Genomic DNA, 23,306 nt, shown 5'->3' with positions numbered 1-23,306 from the left:
GCCACCCAGGCACCCCTAATTTTTTTTTTTAAGAAGAATAAAATCATGGTATGTTCAAAACATGGTATTATATATGAATGTATCTAAGAGGGTAAATCTTAAAAGTCCTCAAGACTTAACGAGGAATTTTTATAACCGTGTAGGTGAATGAGGTCAAGAAGACTTATTGTGGTGGTCATTTTATAACATAGAGTGAATCATACCGCACACCTGAACTAATACAACATTATATATCAATGATACCTCAATTAAAAAATACTAAGCATCCTTTTCAATTTTCTTTATTTCAGCCAATAATGACATTCCAGTGGAAGAAATCCATTCTCCATTTACAACAATACTTTTGAGAACATTTCTGAATTATCTCCTACAGTTGGCTTACCACATCCACCACAAAGAATACCAGTAAGTACTACTTCCGGAGTGCTGAGAGGGTGGTACAGAGTTCATCCGTGCTGTAGCCACAGCAGTCACTTTTCTGCTTTCCTTCAATGTGCGTTATCACTTTACAAACTTCTGAAATGAAGGACCAGAAACAAAAGGGTTTCACAAATATTAACCACAAAACCACGAGATACCAGATTAAAATTTGGAAGACCCCTCAGATATGAGTCATGTTTCCATCCTGAATACCGTTCTTAGAGTTTTAATCAGAAATGGTCAACACCAACTTTTCCTTTTTTTAATTTATTTATCTCACATAAATTTATCTTATTTTATAAATTTATCTTATTTTTTATTTATTTATCTCACAGAGAGAGACACTGAGGGAGGGAACACAAGCAGGGGGAGTGAGAGAGGGAGAAGCAGGCTTCCCGCTGAGCAGGAAGGGCTTCCTACCGAGCCCTGATGCTCCATCCCAGGACCCTGGCACCATGACCTGAGCGGAAGGCAGATGCTTAATGACTGAGCCACCCAGGTGCCCCAATACCAACCCTTCCTTAGGGCAGAATTTCCTATCTTTCTCAGAAAAATTGATACTACATCTTGAAAAAAAAAAACTTTCAAATTTTGAAATAAATTTAGTTTTACAGAAGTGTTGCCATGTTAGTATGGTGATTCCTAGACACCTGTTACTCAGCTTCCTTAATAATCTTACACAACCATGGTGCACTTATCAAAGTAAAGAAATGAATGTTGGTATAATACTGTTAGCGAGGTCACAGACTTCATTAGGGTTTCCCAAATTTTCCCACTGACGTCCCTCTTGTGTTCCATGTTCTTTGCCTTTTGTTGTCCCATCTCCTAAGTCCCTACAACCTGAGATAGTTTCTTGGATTTTGTTTTTTATGACCTTGACACTTTGGAAGACCATCGGTCACTTATTTTGTAAAATGTCCCTTGATTTTCGTCTGCTGGTGTGTTTTCATCATTGTGCTGAGGCTTGGGTTTTGGGGAAGAATACCATGGAGGCGAACTGCCCTTGGCATCACATCCCATCAGGGGTACGTGACATTGGACTGTCTTATTGCCGGTGATCCCAACCCTGATCGCTCAGTTAAAGTGGTGGCAGCCAAAATTCTCCACCGTAAACACACTGTTTCTCCCTTTCTGTGCTCTCATCGTTTGAAGCAAACTGCAAAGTCCACTCCATACTCAGGGAGAGGACAGTTAGGTTCTACCTCCCGGACAGAGGGGTGACTAGCTCTGTCTCGACAGAAACAGAAGCCCATCGCTCTTTCTGTGTTTTACCAAACTGATGACTGAGAACATCCACCCGAATGCCTGCCATGTAAAAGGTAAACACAAAACCAACAGCGTTATATTTATTTTCAAATTTTTTCCCCCAACATGTAGCTTTGTAATCAGTTTTTGGTTGTTTATCTTTCCCTCATGTCTTTAGGCAGCTTATTCCGCGGGCAGCAGTGGACGCTCTATTCCATGACCTACGTCGACAAGTGCTGGGAGATCTACACGGTTCACTGCAGACCACACGCAGCTCCTCCCCACGAGCCCTCCATGAAGATGCGACACTTCCTCTGGATGTTGAAAGTAACCACTTATGACTGAGACTGGTTTTATAGTAATAAGAATTTTGGCTTTTTTTTTTTTTCCTTTTTGAGAGAGAGCACGTGCTCATGAGTTGGGAGGGGAGAAGCAGAGGGAGAGGGAGAGAACAAATCTCAGCAGATTCCTTGCTCAGGATGGAGCCTGACTCAAGGCTTGATCTCGTGACCCTGAGATCATGATCTGAGCTGAAAGCAAGAGTTAGACGCTTAACTGACGGAGCCGCCCAGACGCCCTGGCATTTTGGTTTTCATTAAAGAGATATTCTTGCTCTGGTACACAAATGATGAGGTGAAGATCTGGGATGGATTTTCATAGCCACTGAATGTTTGTTGAGCCTCTTTGGGCAGAAGCGAGTCATTCCAGGATCTCCGACAGACGTGAGGCAGAGGGAGCACTGGGTCCATGTGCTGTCCAGTGAGGGGGGGCATGGGCAGCCCCAGTGCCTTTGCGGATGCAGACCTTGCCATGTAAGAGAAGACGGGGTGGGGAGGGAAGGGAATGTCATCTAAAAAAATGATCGTTGATCAAAAAGTAACTTAAAGAAGTTATTAGTTTATAAAATAGGACATCTAGTTCGTACAATATTCGGTTTTAAAAAATATTTTATTTGACAGAGAGCACAAGAGAGGGAACTCAAGCAGCAGGAGTGGGAGAGGGAGAAGCAGGCTTCCTGCTGAGCAGGGAGCCCAAGGCGGGGCTCGATCCCAGGACCCTGGGATCATGACTTGAGCCGAAGACAGATGCTTAACAACTGAGCCACCCAGGCGCCCCTTCAAACAATATTCTTGTATAAACTATTGGTAGTTTTTGTTTTGATTTACGCCTGTGGGTAGATAAATAAGAAAATGAGAAGTGTTGAATACTAATAGGGAATAGAGTGCTTTTAAAAAGCCTTAACAGTGTCGTATGTGTACGGAAAACAGACTGTCATCTAGTGTCTACTACAGGAAAAGGGCTTGTTAGCAGTATGTGAGTTTTGTACAGCTGTTTATTTGTTCACTTCCCCCTTTTCTTCACGGCCTCTTATGGAAGAGACGAGGTCATCTGTCCCCCTAGATGGGTCAGACTTCTGGTTCGAGCTGGCGGCATCCTCCCAGAGTTCATTACCATGTTCTTCTTTCCCCCGTATCTCCACTAACGTGGTACAGTTGGAGGCTTTTGGGATTCTGGGTTTCTTCCCCTGACAAAGACACAGGTGGTTCTGTGTAATTCCATTGCGTCACCTCAGGAATGTTCCCGGTTAGGGATGTTGAGATGGGCCAGCGGGTTCACGTGGAGTCGGCATGATCCTTACGTTAGAACACATAAGCCTGGTTCACATGGTGCTTGGGAGAGAGCGGAGGGTGGGTCAGCCTGCAGCCAGCCCTTGTTTTCAGCAGCACTAAAGTAGGGGAGACTGCGTGTCCTGGGCCAGATGCTCTCTAGTTCATGATCTCTGAGCACAAAACTTCTGTTTGCAGCTCTGATGCGGACAGGGTCTTCTCAGCAAATGTTCCTGTGTTCAGCCCTCCCTGGAGTGTTACTTTCAGGGGGCCTCCTTCCTGAGTGTCGACAGCATCCTGACTTCCTGAGTCCCCCAGTCCAGTGTTTCCCCACCTGTGCAGCTGGGAGATATCTCACATCTGGATCACCCACTCTCCCAACCCCTCTGTCCTGTGTTTATGCCTCTAAAGGCACTTTTCTTTTTAGAGGGACTGGGGAAGGTCTAGAGAGGTAAATAGTATTGTTAATCTAGAATGTTTTTCAGAAGGATCAGTTTCAAAGACACCCATTTCTAGAACATCTATGTAAAGTGTTACATGGGTATAAATTAACATTAAAAATATGTAGCTATTGGGGCACCCGGGTGGCTCAACGGATTAAGCCTCTGCCTTCAGCTCAGGTCATGATCTCAGGGTCCTGGGATCAAGTCCCATGTCGGGCTCTCTGCTTAGCGGGGAGCCTGCTTTCCCCTCTCTCTCTGCCTGCCTCTCTGCCTACTTGTGATCTCTCTCTGTGTGTCAAATAAATAAATAAATAAAATCTTTTAAAAAACTATGTAGCTGTTTAGGAGCACCTGGGCGACTCAGTCAGTTAAGCATCTGCCTTCGGCTCAGGTAATGATCTCAGGGTCCTGGGATCGAGTCCCAAGTTGGGCTCCCTGCTCAGTGGGGAGCCTGCTTTTCCCGCTCCTGCTCCCCCTGCTTGTGCTCTCTCTCTCTCTCTCCAAAACAAATTTTATAAAACCTTTTTAAAAATATAACGATTTGTAATTACAGGCCATTTTGGTTTAATTGGTTATTTCTTTGCAGGATTTTAAAATGATAAATAAAGAATTAACAGCAACCAAGTTTGTGGAGGTCATCGCAGAGGATAATCCTTTCATACATGACGGTGTTGACAGCAACTTCGAACCTGAGGTTTGTAAATTGGTGTCACAAATAATGCAGATGCAATTTAGGCTGTTTTGCTTTGGGTACTGAGAACCAAGATTTGACGGAAAAGCCTTCTAACCCGAGTACGTAACTATGTGTACTCCTGTGTGCGTGTGTGTGTACACACACGTGCGTGTACCCGTGTGTGTCTATATGGCTCTATCTCCTTGATCGCATTAGAAAACTAGAGTTAATATAAAAAAGAATATTTCAGACATCAGGAAATAATGAATGAAGTCAAAAGAATATAAAATGACAGTTGACCCTTGAACGACGCAAGGGTTAGGGATGCCGACACCCCCCCCCCCCGGAAAAAATTTAAGGAAAAATTTTGCCCCCCCCCCCCCAGTACTTCACTACTCATAACCTGGTGTGGACCGAAAGCCCTGCCAATAACATGAACAGGCGATTAACACACACATTTTGTATTTCATGGTGTGTTCTTGCAGCAAAGTGACCTAAAGAAAACATTAAGAACATCATAAGGAAAACACACTTACAGCACTGTCCTGTACGTGTGGAATAAAACCTGTACATCAGGGGCCCCACGCAGTTCACACCCACCTCGTTCAAGGGTCAAGTGTACGATGCTAGTTCTTGGATAATGGAGCAAGTTAATACATGTGTATGTTTCCCAGGCTGACCTGTCCTGCACCTGTCAGAGACACTAACTGATCTCCTCCAGTGAATGAGTCTAAGTGTCTTTGCTTTTCCGCACTCTTTGCCGAGGAGCTCTGGGCAAGTCGGCCACCCCAGGCTCAGTCTTTTCTTCTGTATGTGGAAGTGGGGCGACTAGTCGATCCCTGTTTTCAGGATGCGCTATCCCTCCTGATGTCCTCTCCCCCGGGCCCTGCTGCCAGGAGTCTACTCTTTGTCCCCATGCCCTTGCCTCTTCCGGACAGGTCCTAAAGATGGCTAAACGGCTAACACTGTTTGCATTCAGGTCCCCAGTGACCCCCGTGATGACACCCACCCAGGGGGTCCTGCCTTGGTGCCTGAAATGCTGTCCCTGCCACCTCAGACACGTTCTTCTCTGTGTCCCTGGTCTTCCATTTCCCTCACTGCCGGTGCCTTTCCGACTTCTTGCCACACCCATCCTGTCCAAGTGCCCTAGACTCACACTGGGCTCCCCTTCTCTAGCTGTGCTCACCCCTCATCTCATAATCTTAACTGCCACCGTTTTGAGAACGAGGCCAGAGTTTGTGTCTCTATCCTGAATCACGTTCTCCAGCCCCTAGGGCTTCTAGCAGCCCAGAATGTCCCACAGTTGTGACTTCCATCCCCTGCCTGTGCACCTCAGCCCCCCGTGTGTGGAGTGGGGACAACACCCCGGCCTTTGGTTGTCAGGCCCTGTCCCTGTCTCAGCGACTCCTCTCTCTCATACCCTACATTCAGATCTTCAGAAGATCCTGTTGGCTCCATCTCCAGAGCATTTCTAGAATGTGGTACCTCCCACCACTTGCACTACCTCTGCCCAGGCCGACTGTCACTTGGAAAGCTGCCCACTCACGTTCCTAATGCACCCCTTATCCTCCTACCTCCCAGGACAGTGGCCGGGTCATGTCACTCCCCTGCCCACACCCCCAGGCTTCCCATCTCACTTGAGTACAGGCCCTCATGACACGGATGGTGCCACCTTTCTGAGTCCTTGTCTGACCACCAAGTCACACCTACCTCTACACTGTCCCCGGAACATACATGTCACGCTCCTATCTCAGATCATTTGGACTTGCTGTGGCTCACTCTGCCATTTTTGGTGGGAGCTTAAATAATCAAAATGTGGTGCCTGCTGTTCTGAAAGCCAGTAGTCAGAAATAAGGTAGAGCTGGTTTCTCCCGGGGCTGTGGGAAAGGCTGTGCTCCAGGCCTCTCCCTCTGGCTTGTAGGCGGCCATCTTCTCCCCGTATCTCTACACATTGTCTTCCTCTGTGGGTCTGTCTCTGTGTCCCGATTTCCCTCCTATAGGGACAGCAACCATGTTGGATTAGGGCCCCCCCAATGACCTGTAAGGACATAATCACCCAATAAGGTCACATGGTGAGGTGCTGGGGTTAGGACCCCAACTCTTTTATGGGAGACACAATTCAGCCCATAACAGTCTTCCCTTCACGGCCTTCGTACGTGTAAAATATATTCAGCCCTTCCCAGCATCTCCCAAGGGCTTAGTCATTCTAGCGTCCACACTAGGGGAGCTTCTCACCTGCCTCTGTGCTGCTCCCACCTCACGACGCTTAGGAGACCCCTTCTGCTCTTATCCCAGCTGTAAGAATAACTTCATCTTGCACAGAAACTTTAGGCTAATATTCTCAAGTTGACAGGCGAACTCACAAGGCAGGACACACACAGGAGGCTAGCGTTGCAAACATAAGGCAGTGTTTTCATCTGCCTGACGCGGACAGAACCATCACGATGCAGGTGGGCTGGTGTGTCTTCAAAGCTTGCTCTCTGCAGGAATGGCATAGCGGAACGGCTAATAAGAAAACAAAATGCTTCTTGTTGGTGGTCATGCTTTCAAAGTGGATGTGTGGGGTCCCCTCGGGTGACAGTAGCTGCCTGGGTAGGGGCAGGGATCCACTGACCGGTGCTAAATTTCATTTAAGAAAACAGCCAAAAATCCCACCCACTACGGGGCGCCTGGGGGGCTCAGTGGGTTAATCCTCTGCCTTCAGCTCAGGTCATGATCCCAAGGTCCTGGGATCGAGCCCCACATCGGGCTCTCTGCTCAGCGGGAAGCCTGCTTCCCGTCCCCTCTCTCTGCCTGCCTCTCTGCCTACTTGTGATCTCTGCCTGTCAAATAATAAAATTTAAAAAATCTTAGGAAAAAAAAACCTTTTGAAGATGTCCTCAATTAACTAATATACAGTGTTTCCACCAAACTAGCAAAATGACTTATAAACCTAATAACAGAACACCCATAATCTTTTAAATGTTGTAGTTTTTGTTTCAAATTGGTGTGTGCTCAGGACACTTGAGCTCTGAATGAGGTGGTGGCGTTCTCTGGAGACAGAAACCAAGAGCCAGTCGAAGTGCTGGTCCACCTCAGGGTGTGTCAGAATAAATAAGACCCTTTATGTTTTCTTATGTTTCAGCTGGTTTTCCTGGAATTCTTTGAAGCTCTCTTAAGCTTCGCTCTCATCTCTGTCACTGAACAAATGACTAAAACCTATTTAAATTTGCCAAATAATGACCTGTCTGGAAACAAACATGGAAGTCCTCACACGACAAATCAGGTAAAGTTAGCTTAGAATTTACAGAGCAAGAAACGGTTTCATTCTGGAATGGTTCAACCAGATCAGAACTATCTTGGGCTTTTATGAACCCTTCGGGAAATAATTTCAGACTTCTTTTCACAATTCGAAAAGGTGTATTGTCTTTTCCTTTAAGTTGGGTCCTTGGTCGTGACCAAGGGCGTTGACTCCGAGCCACAGTAGCAGAGGTATCCTAATGACGGTCAGAGTCCTGCCAACATGTTGGGTAGACCAGGAGGCTTAGAACATGAGATAATTTGTTATGGAAATGTTTCATTACCCGATCTAGCGTTTACAAGACCGGAGAGCCCGTTCCAGAGTGGAGATGCTAAGAAACAGCTCCTGAGTGTACATGAGACGCTCGCTGGTTCTCTTAGGATGGGGACGGCTCAGAGGACAGGCCTGTTGGACACGAGGTTTCGCCACAGGACCGTGGTGGAGCGGGGGCAGTGCCGGCCACCTACTCAAGGATCCCGCTGCTGGAGCAAATTGATACAAGCTAGTTTTGGGTGGGGGCTTCAGGTTAATTCGGCTTGGAGTTATTTTGGAGCCACATCGCATTTGAAGCCACAGGGAAAGTCTTGGGGGCCGATGGAACCTCGCAGCTCGGAAATTCTTCAGATCTGCCCATACAAGGTCAGGGCTGTGTACAGAGTGACTCTTCCCACAAACCCCCTGATGTGTCTCAGGCTCAGAGCTTCATGTTCCACTTGGCCTCACAGTCTGCTCCACCAACCAGATCTGCCTTGTCTGGGTGGAGGGTATGACTGATGGCCTCTCCAGGTCATCTGGGAGCCTTATCGTGGGCCACAGTCCGGGGCTTTGCTCTGAGGGAAATCCGTGTCCCCCTGGAATCCATCCATGACTTCATGGATGGCAGGACATGGACTCTCATAACCGAGCGTGAACACCGGCCTAGGGGTCATCCCTGGAAACCAACCGGTCATGTTCGCTTCTGGCTTTTCATATGTTGTTCCAAATGTCCAACAAGGCAAATCATTCTATCCATACAGTGTAGGATGACTCAGCAGGGAAATAACTCAACAAGGGTTATTTCACAAGGGTACAACAGGGATGAATCAAAAGAGTTCTGCTGGTGAAAGAAGTCCGACAAGAAAAAGGTATAATTATAGGAAATTCTAGAAAGCACAAAATAATTGGTAGTGACAGAAAGCAGACCAGTGGTCGCCTAAGGATGAGGGAGGATTCCCGAAGGGCACAGGAAGCTTGGGGGTGATGGACATGTTTGCTGTCTTGATTCAGGTGATCATTTCACAGGTATAGACATGTCGAAAGTCATCACACAGTATAACTTATGTGTAGCTTAATTATAAATTTTATTTTATTAAAATTGTGTGGGGGGGGGAGCCTAGGTGGCTCAGTTGGTTAAGTGTCTGACTTGGGCTTGGGTCATGATCTCAGGGTTCTGGGATCAAGCCCCTGTGTCAGGCTCCCTGCTCAGCAGGCAGTCTGCTTCTCTCTCTCTCTCTCTCTCTCTCTCCGCCCCTCTCCCTGCTCGTGCTCTTGCACTTTCAAATAAATATCTTTAAAATTTTATTTATTTATTAAGATTTATTTATCTGACAGAGATCATAAGCAGGCAGAGAGGCAGGCAGAGAGAGAGGAAGAAGCAGGCTCCCCGCTGAGCAGAGAGCCCGATGTGGGGCTCGATCCCAGGACCCTGGGGTCATCACCTGAGCTGAAGGCAGAGGCTTTATCCCACTGAGCCACCCAGGTGCCCTAAAATTTTATTTATTTTTAAGGGTTTATTTATTTGAGAGAGAGAGAGAGAGACAGTGTAGGACACTTAAACAACTGGGTTGGATACTTAACCCGCTGAGCCACGCAGGTGCCCCTGTAAATAAAATCTTAAAAAAACAAAAATCATGTGTGTTTCCACAGTAACCCAAATCCTCTTCTGTGTTTGTCATTGCTCAGAACACCCAGAACAGGAGTTCAAGTGTAGGAACAAGCCAGGAATCGGACCTGCAGGACGGCAGCACCAAGTCCTCTTCAAGCAGGCTAGGACTCATGCTTGATCTCAGCAAAATGAGATCTGAGGTTCGTATCGGGCTCCCTGCAGTGGGGAGTCTGCTTCTCTCTCTGACCCTCCCCTCCCTCTCTTACTCTCTCAAATAAATACACAAAATATTAAAAAAAATAAAAATAAAAATAAAAATCAGAAAGGGAGCTCCTGGAATGATGTGTGGGTTTGTTGAAGGCTGTGGAGCTTGAGAGGGAAAGACATGGCCAAGATGATTCTAGGTCTTTGGCTTGAATGATTGGGAGATACAGTTGTCACTTACTGTGAAGGGAAGCCTGGGGTGGGGGATGGGAATTTGGGGGCAAAATTAGGGAGCTCCTTGTGGACACATTAGGCTTGAGTGCCTGATCAGACATCCAGGTGTGATATAGATGGAGATACAAGCCTGGGGTTCAAGGGTGAGATCTAGTTGAAGGCAAAAAATGTGGGTGTGAACAGCATATATCTGGTTAAAAATGCCATTAATATCAGAACGTATGCACAGTTAACTGTATGTCGACTTCTTCCCAACCGACCCTGGGAAGACTTTCAAATCTTTGGTTTCTTGGGAGGAGCGTTGTAGTGGGTACAATAACTGTTATTCATTTCCTTAATTGCACAAATAGCAAAATTTAAGCAGGTTAAAAATGGTGAAAGATAGTTTCTTAAAGAGAATGGTCTCATGAATAATTTTCTAATTATTTATAAGGTAGCAAATTGGTTTTAGTCCACAATGATGCAGAAGTCACATTTTGTTTTATGATTTCCTTTTCTGTAAAAGCCCAAGATCAACAAGTCTCTAAGTGATGAAAGAATTTCCAAAATGAACTTTAAATCTCCGGGAAAAGGGCTAATCTTTTTTTTGTCTCAAAATGGTGAGTATTTTAATGACTGAACTCTAATGTTTGCATATCGTTGTTTATACATGACAGAAGATTTATAAAATTGTACAACTATATTTAATAATATAATTAGGCTGGCAGTCCTACTTCCAATCCTGGCACCTGCTTGATGGAGTACACTTTCAAGACATGATCTTGCTGAGGTTGTTTTTGTCTTTGTTTTTGGATTTTTCCAGTTTTATTGAGATGTGACTTAAAGCCCCAGTCTCAGGTGTATAGCATAATGATTTGATATACATATATCGTGAAATGATCACCACAGTATGCCTTGCTAACATCCATCATCTCATATAGATAACCAAAAAAATTTTTTTCCTTGTGATGAGAACTCTTAAGATCTACTCTTAAAAATTTTCATCTATATCATACAGCAGCGTCAACTGTAGTTGTCACACTGAAGATTACATCCCTGTACTTACTTACTGGAAATTTGTACCTTTTGACTACCTTTATCCAATCCCCCCTACCCCAGCCTTGGGTAACCACAATCTGGTCCGCCCGTCCCTCCCTTCCTTCCTTTCTTTTTTTCTCTTTTCTTTTCTTTCTTTTCTTCTTCCTTTTTCTTTCTCTTTTTTATTAACATATGTATTATTTGCCCCAGGTTGGACTCCTTTTCTATGAGCATTTTGGTTTTTTAAATTCTACATATAAGTAAGATCATACAGTGTTTGTCTTTCTCTGGCTAGCTTATTTCACTTGGTGAAATGCCCTGAAGACCCATCCATGTTGTCACAAATGTCAGGGTTTCCTCCTTTTTAATAGAGGAGTAAAGTTCCATTGTATATATGCCACACCTTCTTTATCCATCAATCCGTTGGACACCTATGTTGTTTCCATGTCTTGGCTATGGATGATGTTGCAGTGAAACGGGGGGGGGGCACACATCTCTTCCACAGTGTTTTTCTTTCCTTCCGGTATGTTCCCAGGAGTAGAACTGCTGGGTTATAGGATTCTTCTATTTGAATTTTCTGAGGAACCTCCACACTGTTTTCCAGAGGGAATGCACCAATTTACATTCCCTCCACCAGGGCACAAGGGCTCCCCTTTCTCCACATCCTCGCCAGCATTTGCTACCTCTTGTCTTCAGAGCTCACCGTTCTGACAGATGTGAGTTCATCTCTCATTGTGGTTTCATTTGCATTTCCCTGATGATAAGTGATGCTGAGGACTTCTTTTTCATGTACCCATTGGCTACTTGTTTATCTTCTTTGGAAAAAAAAGTCTATTCAGATGGTTTGCCTACTTTTATTTTTTTTCTATTGAGTTGTAGGAGTTCTTTATATTTTGGATTTGAAGCCCTTATCAGATATATGATTTGCAAAATACTTCTTCCTGTTCTACAGGTTGTCTTTTCATTTTGTTCATTTCTTTTGCTTAGTTTGGTGTCATCCTGCTTATCTATATCTGATCATGTTGCTTGTGCTTTAGGCATCATATTAAAAAAATCCTTACCAAGACCCATGTCAAGGAGCTTCCCCCCCCTTCTCTTCTAGCAGTTTTATGGTTTCTAATCTTACATTTAAAATTTAAACAATTTTGAGATAATTAATGTGAATGGTATAAGGCAGGGGTTTAGTTTCATTTTTTTTATATGTGAATGTACAATTTTCCCAACACCGCTACTGACTTCCTTGTCAAGTACTTACTATACACATGGGTTTATTTCTGGGCTCTTGATTCTGTTCCATTGTCTCAAGTGTCTGATTTTATGCCAGTACCATACTGTTACACTTTTTATACTGCGTAGCATAGCTTCAAGCCAGGAAGTAAGATGCCTCCTGCTCAGTTCTTTCTCAGGATTGCTTTGGCTATTTGCGATTTTCTGTGGTTCCATACAAAATTTAGAGCTGTTTTTTCTACCTGTTAAAAATGCCATTGGAATCTTATAGGGATTGCATCAAATCTGTAAATGGTTCTTGGTAGTATTGACATCTTAACAATATTAAATTTTCCAATCTATGAATGTGGGTTACCTTTCCATTTATTTTTGTCATCTTCAATTTCCTTCCATCGCGTCTTGGAGTAGAGATCTTTTACCTCTTGGCTAAATTTATTCCTAAGAATTTTATTGTTTTGATGGTATTGTAAATGGGATCATTTTCTTTTTTTTCCTGGTAATTCATTGTTAGTGTATAGAGACCATACTGATTTTTGTATGCTAATTTTATATCCTGCAACTTTCCTGGATTCATTGATTAGACCTATGAGTTTTTTGGTGTAGTATTCAGGATTTCCTACATATAAAATCATGTCATCTGTAAACAGAGACAATTCTACCTCTTCCTTTCCAGTTATGATATTTTTAATTTCTTTTTCTTGCCTAATTGCTCTGGCTAGGATCTTCCAGTACTATGCTGAATAAAAGTGAGAGTGGATGCTTCTCTTGTTCCTGATCTTAGAGCAACATTTTTCAGTCTTTAACTATTGAGTGTGATGTTAGTTGAGGACTTATAATATATAGCTTTAAAATAGAAAATATTTTATTTATTTGAGAGAGCACAAGCAGGGGGAGGGGCAGGAGAGGAAGAGTGATAAGCACAGTCCCTGCCAAGTGGGGAGCCCACTTGGGGTGTGAGGCTTGATCCCAGGACCCTGAGATCATGACCTGAGCTTAAGTCAGCCACCAGCCAACTTGGCCACCCAGGCACCCTATATATAGCCTTTACCATTTTGAGGTATGTTCCTTCTATACCTAATTTGTTAAGATTTTTTTTATCATGAATGAATATTGAATTTTGTCAAATGTCTTTTCTGAATTTACAGAGATGATCATATAATTTTTTCTTTGATTCTATTAATGTGATGTATCACATTGATTGATTTGCCTATCTTGAACCATCTTTGCCTCCCAGGGATAAATAAATCCCAGTTGACCATGGTGAATGATCCCTTTAATATGCTGAATTTAGTGTACTACTAGTACTTTATCAAATATTGTTGCTCCTATATTCAAAAGGGATACTGGCCTGTAGTTTTCTTTTCTGGTAGTGTCCTTTTCTGACTTTGGGAGAAGTGTAATTCTGACCTCATAAAATGAGTTTGGGAGTGTTACCTCCTCTTCAGTTTTTGGGAAGTGAGAAGGATTTGCATTAATTTTTTTCCAAATGTTTGCTAAAGTTCAACAGTGAAACTCTGGTCTTGGGCTTTTCTTTGCTGGGAGACTTTTGGCTACTAATTCAACCTTACTAATAATTAGTCCGTTCAGATTTTCTATTTCTTCTCGATTCAGTCTTGGTACATTGTATATTTCTAAGAATTTATCCATTTCTTCTAGTTTATTCAGTTTGTTGGTGTATAATTGTTCCTAGTAGCCTCTTATAATCTTTATATTTCTGTGGCATTACTCATGTTTGTTTTGATTTATAACGTTGTTGATTTGGGTCCTTTGTTTTTTCCTTGGTTAGTCTAGCTAAAGGTGTTGATTTTTTTTTTTCCAAAGAATCGATTCTGAGTTAATATTTTCTATTATCCTGTTCTCTATTTTCTGAATTTCTGCTCTCATCTTTATTATTTCCATCCTTCTGCAACTTTTGGATCTAGTTTCTTTTTCTAGTTCCCCAGGGTAGAGTTAGGTTAGTTTATTTGAATTCTTTCTTCTTCTTCTTCTTTTTTTTTTTAAGATTTATTTATTCGACAGAGAGAGATCACAAGTAGGCAGAGAGAGAGAGAGGAGGAGGAAGCAGGCTCCCTGCTGAGCAGAGAGCCCGATGTGGGGCTTGATCCCAGGACCCCGGGATCATGACCGGAGCCAATAGCAGAGGCTTTAACCCACTGTGCCACCCAGGTGCCCCTCTTTCTTGTTTCTTAATGTAGGTGTTTATTGCTATGAACTTCTTTCTTAGAACCATGTTAGCTACATCCTGTAAATTCTGGTATATTGCATTCTATTTTCATTTGTCTCAAGATTTTTTTATTACGTTCAATTCCCGACATAATACATCATTAGTTTTTGATGTATTTCAGTGATTCATTAGTTGCATATGACACCCAGTGCTTACCACAGTACATGCCCTCCTAAATACCCACACCCAATTGCCGTGTCCCCTCATTACCTCTCCCTTCAGTAACCCTCGGTTTATTTCCTGATACTTTTAAACTTCCCCTTTAATTTCTTCTTCCATCCATTCGTTGTTCAGGAAACTGTTAATTTCCCATGTTTGTGAATTTTTCAGTTTTCCTCTGGTTATTGTTTTCTAGTTTTAAACCATGGTGGTCAGAGAAGATACTTAATAGGACTTCAGTCTCGAATTTGCTAAGACTTGCTTTGTGGTCTAACGTATGGTCTATGCTAGAAAATGTTCCACTTGTGCTTGAAAAGAATGTGTATTCTATTGTCAGAATGTTCTGTGTATATCCGTTAGGTCCATTTGGTATATAGCATTGATCAAATCTGTTTCCTTATTATCTGTCTGGATGACCTATCCGTTGTTGGGAGTGGGATATTAAAGCTTCCAACTATTATTATATTGTTTCTCTTTTTTGCTGTTAGTTTTTGCTTTATTTAGGCACCCTGAAGTTAGCAGCGTAAATAGAAATGTATCTTCTTGGTGGATTGACTGCTTTATCATTATATAATGGCCTTGTCTCTTTTTTCTATTTTTAAAGTCTGTGTTGTCTGGGGATGCCTGGGTGGCTCAGTGAGTTAAGTGTCAGTCAGTTAAGTGTCGGCTCAGGTCACGATCTCAGGGTCCTGGACTCGGTCCCGCATCAGGCTCCTTGCTCAGTGGAAAGTCTGATGGCTTGTCCCTCTTACTCTGCCCTTCCCCTGCTTGTTCTCTCAAATAAAATCTTTAAGAAAAATAGTCTGTGTTGTCTTATTACCATTTGCTTGAAATATCTATCCCACCCTTTCACGCTCAGTCTACGTGTGTCTTTAAGGTTAAGTGAGTCCTTGTAGGCCGCTTACTGTTGGATCTTGCCTTTTTATCCATTCAACTATTCTGTGCCTTTGACTGGAGAATTCAATCTTAATTTACACTTAAAGGAATTAATGAGAGCTAAGGACTTACTACTGATCTTTTGTTAGTTTTCTAATTGTTTCGTAGAGCTACTGAGGCTACAGGATAGGCTTCATGGTTGCCTAGGTATTCTGGTCAGGTTGGGTAGTACACTCAGCTGTAGATGAGGCTATGAATTAGCTTCTCTACTCCGGCGGGGCAGCAGGAGAGGGCCCATGGCTTCCGGGCTTGTTGTCTGGGTACCTGAATCAGGCAAGTGTGTGAAATGAATTCCCTGGCCGGACAGGTTGCTGGTTTTGCTCTGCAGACAGGGAAAGTCCTAGGCTGTGCTCTCTGTTCAAGTGCAGGGCTGTTGGGTGGGCTAAAGGCCGTATCAGCAGTGAGGGGGGATGGTGGGGAGGAAGTAGTGTTATGAGGCAGTTTCCTTGGCTGAGTGGAGAGGGAAAACTGCTCCAAGGCTGATGATGCTCTTTGTGGTCTTGACTCCAACCAAGCCATGCTCCCACATTCTCTGGCTGAACAGGGTCACTGGCTTTGCTCTGCAGGCTGTCAGCTCTGCCTACCAGACTCTGCTGAAATGCTGCAGGGCTATGCAGCTTTGCAAATGTTCTGGCCAGGCTTTCTGCCCGAGCAGGGCTGGGAGCTTTACTTAGCGCTGGGTGGGGCTATGAGTCAGCTTGTCTGCTTGGGCGAAGCAGTGGAAACCCCCCTACATGGAACTGGCTGCCAAACTTTCTGCCTGAGTGGTGATGGATTATGCAGCTTGCGGGCGTTCTTGCCTTTCTGCTAGGATGCTGTAAGCCAGGCTATGACTCGGCTCCCCTTCCCGGGCAGGGGGCTGACCAGGCTCCAGCAATGGCACAGCTCTTCACCTGAGGACATTAGTCAGGCTGACCTGTACCCTGTGGAGTTTCCTGGTCAGAGTTCACCATGAACTTGGTTCCGTAGGTGAGCAAAGACACTGTTTGGGGGCTGCCCCTTGGGTGCCGCAGGTAGGAACTCAGTCTGCCATGATCACAGCGTGGATTGTTGCAAGTCCCCTTTCTGCCACTGTCAAATTCCCAGTGCTAGAGCCCCCAGATTCCCTAGCAATTCCCCTGGGGAAAGACTGGAGTGGGGGACCCCCCAAGAAGAGACCCATAATACTGGGGAAGCTGGATGTGTACCCTGGATTCTTTTTCCACTGGAGGGACCACTGGCTCAGGGCAGGCCTCAGTTTGGTGCTATGCCCGCCTAGGGGAGGAGGGTAAATGTGAGCAGCATGTAGCTGTTCCTCTTACCCTTCCAGTGCTCTTTCGTTCTCTGTGGTAAAGGGGGTGCTTCAGCCTCACCCCTATATTCTAGGATTTTCTCAGTGGTGTCCTGTCCATGAAGAGTTGTTGGTTCTTCTTTTGAAGGGGGAGTGAAATCAGGCAATAACCTATGTCACCATCTTGGTGATGTCACTTGTCCTGGAGTCGACTTTCAAAAGCATGATCTTACCAAACTGAATCGGTCTCTTTGGACAGCTGTTTCTCCAGCGTGGGCCCTGCATGTCCATCTCTCGAGCCTGATATTGTTGACGATATCTTTATACAACAGACTTGTATTTCTCAGGAGTTTGATTCACTTAAAAAAAAACCCAAAGTATAATTAACATAGTGTTATATTAGTTTTAGGTGTATAAAAGGATTTTATACATTAATTTTATTTATATTAATTTATTATTTATTATTATTAATTTTATACATTAGTCTATGCTCATCAAGATAAGTGTGCTAAGTGTGTTGAACCCCTTTTAAAATTTCACCCATCCCCCCCATTCACATCTCTGGCAACCACCAGTCCTCGGTATTTAAGAATTTATCTTTTTCTTGGTTTATTCATTTGTTTTCTTAAATACCACATATGAGTGAAATCATATAGTATTTGTCTGACTTCACTTAACATTATATACTTTAGGTCCATCCATGTTGTTGCAAATGGCAAGATCTCATTATTTTTTGTGGCTGAGTACCGTTCCTTTGTCTGCATGTAGGTGTATAGACATGCGTGTGTGACAGACCTTCATCCGTTCATCTATGGAGAGATACTTGGGTTGCTTCCAGATCTGGATCTTGTAAATAACGCTGCAATGGTGCATTTATATTTTCAAATTAGTGTTTTCATTTTCTTTGGATAAATACCCAGTAGTGGAACTACTGAGTCATATGGTAATTTTAACTTTTGGAGGAACCTCCCTACCATTTCCTACAGTGGCTGCTCCAGTGTGCATTCCCACAACAGTACACAAGAGTTCCTTTTCCTCCACGTCGTCACCAACCCTTGTTATTTCTTGTATTTTTGATTTGCGCCATTCTGAAGGTGTAGGTGGTATCTCACTGTGGTTTTGATTTGCATTTCTGATGATAAGTGAGCCTCTTTTCATGTATCTGTTGGCCATCTGTATGTCTTTGGGAAAATGTGTGTTCAGGTCTTCTTGTCCATTTATTAATAGGATTGTTTTTGGTGTTAAGGGATTAATATCCAAAATATATAAAGAACTTATCAGACATATCATTCCCAAACATCTTTTCCCATTCTGTACATTGCCTTTTTTTTCTGATGGTTTCCTTCACTGTGTAAAAGGCTTTTTATTCTAATGTAGTCCCAATAGTTAATTTTTGCTTTTGTTCACCTCAAGAGACACATCTAGAAAAATACTGTTAGGGCTGATGTCAGAGAAACGACTACCTGTGTTTTCTTCTAAGAATTTTCTGGTTAGGTCTTTAATCCATTTTACTTTTGCATTGGGGGTAAGATGGTTTTTAAAGGTGCTCAGTTAAAAACAACAAAACCCTTTTTCAATGCCTCATATCTCTTCTAATGTTATCCCCTTTCCTGGTAAAATCCCTCTAGCATTCTGTCTGCTGCCTCCATTTCCCCAAGCCCCAGGTCATTACTCAGCCCTGTCCACATGGTGGCAGGGGTGGGGGTGGGGCGGTGGTGGCATAAAAACCACCTGAGCAGGAAGATCACTGCTGAATTCCCAGAGCCTAAGCCATGCTAAGTTAATGAAACCTAAACAATACTAATTCAAAAGTTCCTGTCTTTTAATCCACAAACTTTCTTCTGCTTGATCTATTCTGTGGTTGATGCTCTCCTGCATTTTGATCTCACGCACTATATTCCTCGGCTCCACAACTGGTTTGGTTTTTTGTGATTTCCATCTCCTTGTTATAAACTCCTTTTGTTCATAACTTGTTTTCCTGATTTCACAGGATTGTCTTTTGTGTGTGCTTGTAGCTCTGGGTGCCCTTTAAATGGCTATTATGAATGCTCAGGTCAGTCGCAGACTTCGATGATACCTTTGGGCTGGTTACTGGGGGATTATTGTGCTCTTGCGGATGTGTCATGTTTCTTAGATGGTTTGTGTTCCTTGAAGTCTTATTTTGCTGTCTTTCCACCTGAAGTCTCTACTCTCTTGATCCTGTGATATACCAGGCTGAGTGCTGGCAGCCTCCCTTTTGCTTTCCCAGGGTGGGTGCTAAAACTCGAGTTTGTGGTCTCTCCCTGGCTCCCAGGCTGTGAGCGCTCACTCCCACCACTGTTATGTGGGTGGGCTGCATCGGGGGCTGTGGGCCAGCTGGCACCCATGATCTCTTTTCCTGCATTTCCTCTTCTTGGACATTTCATATAAATGGAATCCTGTTTATTTTATCTGTCTTCTTTCACTTGTAATTACTTTGGGATTCATTCATGCTATAACATCTCTTAGTATTTTGTTCCTTTGCATAGCTGAGTCGTGTTCCATTGTATGAATAAACCACATTTTACTTCTTCATCAGTTGGGATGGACAGCTGGGCTCTTCCCACTTTGGACTATCACAAATAGTGAAAAGTGGTGTGCAAAGCATGGTGGACATAGTTTCACTTTTCTTGGATAGATATCTAGCAGTGGAATTATCATGTGATATAAACAGCCAGGCTGTTTTCCTAATTGGCCAGACCATTCTACATGTCATCAGTAATATATGAGAAGGTCTGGTCTTTTCATGTCCTCTCCAACACTTAATTGTGTGTTTAAAAAAAAAAAATTTTTTTTAAAGATTTTATTTATATAACAGATCACAAATAGGCTATCACAAATAGCCCCAATGTGGGGCTCGATCCCAGGACCCTGAGATCATGACCTGAGCCAAAGGCAGAGGCTTTAACCCACTGAGCCACCTAGGCACCCCTAAAAAAAATTTTATGGGTTGTCTCATTGAATTACTCATGTAACCTGGATACAAGTCATTCTTCATCTGATATGTTTGATGCATGACCTTTTGTTTTATAATTATTTGTTTCGGCAAGCATGGCTTGTGGGAAAACCACTAGTGTATCACTGTTTACTGTTAAATCATCTAGCCTTCATACCACCTCTGTGAGGGGGACCCTCCATGGTTCCCTTTTGATGAGGAAACCAAGGCACACATATTCAGTCGCCGGTTACACAGCTAGTCAGTGGCAGAGCTGAGCCTGGACTGGAACTTGTTTGGCTCCTGTCTGCTCTTAACTACCGCACTCTGCTACTTCTGAAGCAGAGGCTGGGCCTGCCCATGACATGGTGCCCAGAGCCTGTTAGAAGGTCAGTCATCCCCCTGAGTCGTTATTCATCACTTACCTCCATGCACAACATTCTCCCAAGCCTAGCCCGCCGTGGCTGACATGGATATTCTAGAACCTAGGAACTCCCGTGGGAAGTGCCGATGAAGGTCTCCCTCAGTCTTTGTGAATTCTGGCATTGGCCTCAAGGTTCTTCCTATTAGCGTTCCACTCCGTGCTCGCCCCAGTGGCTCCTGAGATGGGAAGGTGGACTGTTTGCAGCACCAAACCTATCCATCATCCCCGTCCCCAGTCTCCTCACACCTCCCCTACCGCACGCAGCAGAATGGCCCACACTAAAAACACTCGCTGTCTTGAGAAATCCCTGAGCTTACTGACCTTACAGAACTATTCAAAGTATTATCTTCCCAGAATCAGCTACTTAAACACATTCCATGTGGACATCTGTTGGCCCTCGTGTAGATGGGAAGCAACTCACCAAAGCAGTAGTTTTACCTGCCTTCTTCTGCAATTAAGAGTTAAAAATCCTCTTTCACGGGGCACCGGGGTGGCTCAGTCCAATGAATGTCTGACTCCTGGTCTCGGCTCAGGTCATGACCTCAGAGCGGGAGATCGAGTACCACACCGAGCTCTGCGCTTGGCTCTATGCTTGCTCAGTGCGGATTTGGCTTGTGACTCTCTCCCTCTCCCCTCGCCTGCACTCTCTAAATAATAAAATCTTTAAAAAAAAAAAAAAATGCTCTTTCATTATTTTCTTAATGAAAACGGCCTTTAAAGACAATGCATGCAAAAACCAAGAGGCTTTCTTTTTTTTTCCCCCCAGTGAAACATGCAAGATGCAAATTTTCTCTAGTTTTAATTTTAGAAAACCAAAATACCTACACCATTTAGAACACATCAGGAGACTCAAAGTGTTGGCAATCATAGGTCTGGTCCGCTGACACTTGCCTTGTTTCAGGTGGTCAGGGAAGCCCTTCGTGGTGACCTTCAGGCTCCCCCCATCTTCCAGGGGCTGAAAATGCTCAGACAAGGCAGGAAGGGGCAGAACCGGGATTGTCTTCATGCTCCTTTTTTAACTTTCTTCCAGAGAGAAAAGAAAACTCCAAGGACGAACAAAAGGAAAAACTTGCTGTGTGGATCACAAGTTTGTACATCTTTTTTGTGAATATCTTGTTCCCTGCACATAAACACGAAGAAATCCTCAAGCAGAAAATAAGGGAGAACAGGGTGCATCAGGCGGCCATAGCCCACCAGAGGAAACTGGAAAATGATGAGCTGGAAGCCAGGTAACTTACAGAACCTTTCAGCTCCTCTCCTCCAGCTTTCCTTCCCATTTCTGTGGCCAGGGACCAAAGGCCTTCATGGAAAGTGTACAACTTCCTCAGGGAGGCGGCTCCTTCAGTGGCACTGAGAACCTGGAACTGCCAGAAGAATCCTGCTTGGGACCACTGGTTCTCCCAGATGGTGGGAACACCTGGGCCCCACGGCGCAGACAGAGAAGCACCAAGAGGCCACAGAGCTAGGCTACTGGGTTCGGATCCCAGCCCTGCCCCTTGATACGTAGGTGACCCTGGGCAAGGTCCACTCAGTGCCCTGGTTTCCCCATCTGTACGTGCAGATAATCCCCCACATCAGGCTGTTGAGAGGATTCAGTGAGCGGACGTTGTGAAGTGTCTAAAACAGTACCTGGCCCGTGCTGAGCACCCACTATCTGGCCAGAGTGCTAAAGCCTGCTCTTTGCAAACACAAATTGAGCCTGTTGGTCTGTTGAAGAAAGCATTAAACTATACATAGGGACAAAGACCATGAGTATTTTAAAAGGCTACTTACTAGCTGCTAAGTTGCTACAGAGGAAAATGGTTCAAAAATCACTTTAGATACATGAAAATTTTATTCTGGACTGTACAGACACGGCATCACTTTGTATATCAGGCAAAGTGAGGACAATTTATAGTTCTGCTTACAGAAACTGTTGAAATCTAGGGATGGCCTACTTGGCATAAACAAAATAGAGCATAAAACTGGTTTTGAAATTGCAAAGAAAAATCAAAGGTACCTTCCTGCGTTTGCTTCTTGTGTTAGGCTGAACAGCTTGAGAGAAGAAGAGGCCAAAAGACCAGAATGTGATGTGGACATCACTGTGCTCAAGGAACCAGTGGATGCCCCGTCCTCGAGTTTCACACCAAGCCCCCCTAAAGAGGACACGGCAGTGTCCCAATCCAGCAAGCCCGCTGCAAGTAAGAGAAAGAAAAAGTAGAAGTTACGAGCCCCAAGAACATGCAGATGTAAAAGTCACTTACCATGGAAGCAGAGTAACACATTTCCTGACCAATAAAATTGTGTCTTCCTTCTTGTCATAGTGTCTTTGAAATACCACTGCCTGGGCCACTGCATTTCATGTTTCTTATGTGCTGGAATCACAGAAATGCCTGCATTTTGAAAATGGAGCTGAATGATTAAAAAAAAAATATATATATATATATATATATGGCACATGCATTTAATACCCATGTGTGCTATAGCATATACTATGTATTGTTTATATATATAAGTATATATATAAAAGTATAGTACAGGTGATAAAGTTTAGAATCTGATAAAACTCACCAGAAGACAGATTTATTTAAACATTTCTTCAGGGCCCCCTGCCAGAGCCTGGATCACCACCTTTGCCTGTCACCACCCCGTGTCCAAATCGTACTTGTCCTCCCGTGCTGTCTCGTAGCCTCTCCTCCCCAGCTCCCATGAGTTCCCCAGCACAGCAAACACTGCAGGGACAAGGCGGAAAGGCTGAGGGATAGGTGTGCAGTAAGGGAAGAGTGAGGTCTGTGTTAGAAAATGTTATGTTAATCTGTGTTAAATTTAAGGATAACCACCCAAAGTATGAAAATACAATCTGTGACTTCCAAACTAGGGGAAAGAAGGAAATGATCATCCAGCATGAAGCTGGGGAAAGGGAAAACGCAAAGAAAAAGGCTGGAAACCGAAATCACCAAAGCTGGTGGGAAGCGTGCTGATATACCTCACCATTGTGAGCGGGTTTGACTCCCCTCTTCCTCTGCCCACGCCCCCAGATAATTAGACCGGGTTCAAAATCGAAACTCACTTCACTGGTCTTCTTTACAAGGGAAACTTCTTAAAACCAGACAGAAAGGATGAAAATAAAGATATGAAAAAAAGATG

The 23,306-nt window shown here is 43.9% G+C and overlaps 1 protein-coding gene across 4 annotated transcripts in view; it reads left to right on the top strand.

Annotated features, from left to right (window-relative positions):
• The window catches only part of LOC116876490 (radial spoke head 10 homolog B-like), a 51,227-nt gene extending 28,808 nt beyond the window's left edge, over positions 1 to 22,419 (top strand). For all 4 annotated transcript variants that reach the window (XM_032872692.1, XM_032872693.1, XM_032872694.1 and 1 more), the window contains exons 12-20: positions 291 to 405; positions 1,660 to 1,739; positions 1,844 to 1,992; positions 4,302 to 4,409; positions 7,513 to 7,653; positions 9,610 to 9,732; positions 10,476 to 10,569; positions 21,211 to 21,409; positions 22,206 to 22,419. In XM_032872692.1, the coding sequence (XP_032728583.1) occupies positions 291 to 405; positions 1,660 to 1,739; positions 1,844 to 1,992; positions 4,302 to 4,409; positions 7,513 to 7,653; positions 9,610 to 9,732; positions 10,476 to 10,569; positions 21,211 to 21,409; positions 22,206 to 22,380 (1,184 nt within the window). In that variant the 3' untranslated portion in view covers positions 22,381 to 22,419. The remainder of the gene's footprint in view (positions 1 to 290; positions 406 to 1,659; positions 1,740 to 1,843; positions 1,993 to 4,301; positions 4,410 to 7,512; positions 7,654 to 9,609; positions 9,733 to 10,475; positions 10,570 to 21,210; positions 21,410 to 22,205) is intronic.
• The last annotated feature ends 887 nt before the right edge of the window (positions 22,420 to 23,306 follow it).

Source organism: Lontra canadensis, unplaced genomic scaffold (genome assembly GCF_010015895.1).
Source record: "Lontra canadensis isolate GAN:19392208 unplaced genomic scaffold, GSC_riverotter_1.0 scaffold45, whole genome shotgun sequence".
In the NCBI taxonomy this organism is placed as follows: domain Eukaryota; kingdom Metazoa; phylum Chordata; class Mammalia; order Carnivora; family Mustelidae; genus Lontra; species Lontra canadensis.
The sequence above is the reverse complement of the archived record's forward strand: the minus strand, read 5'-3'. Positions and strand labels throughout refer to the sequence as shown.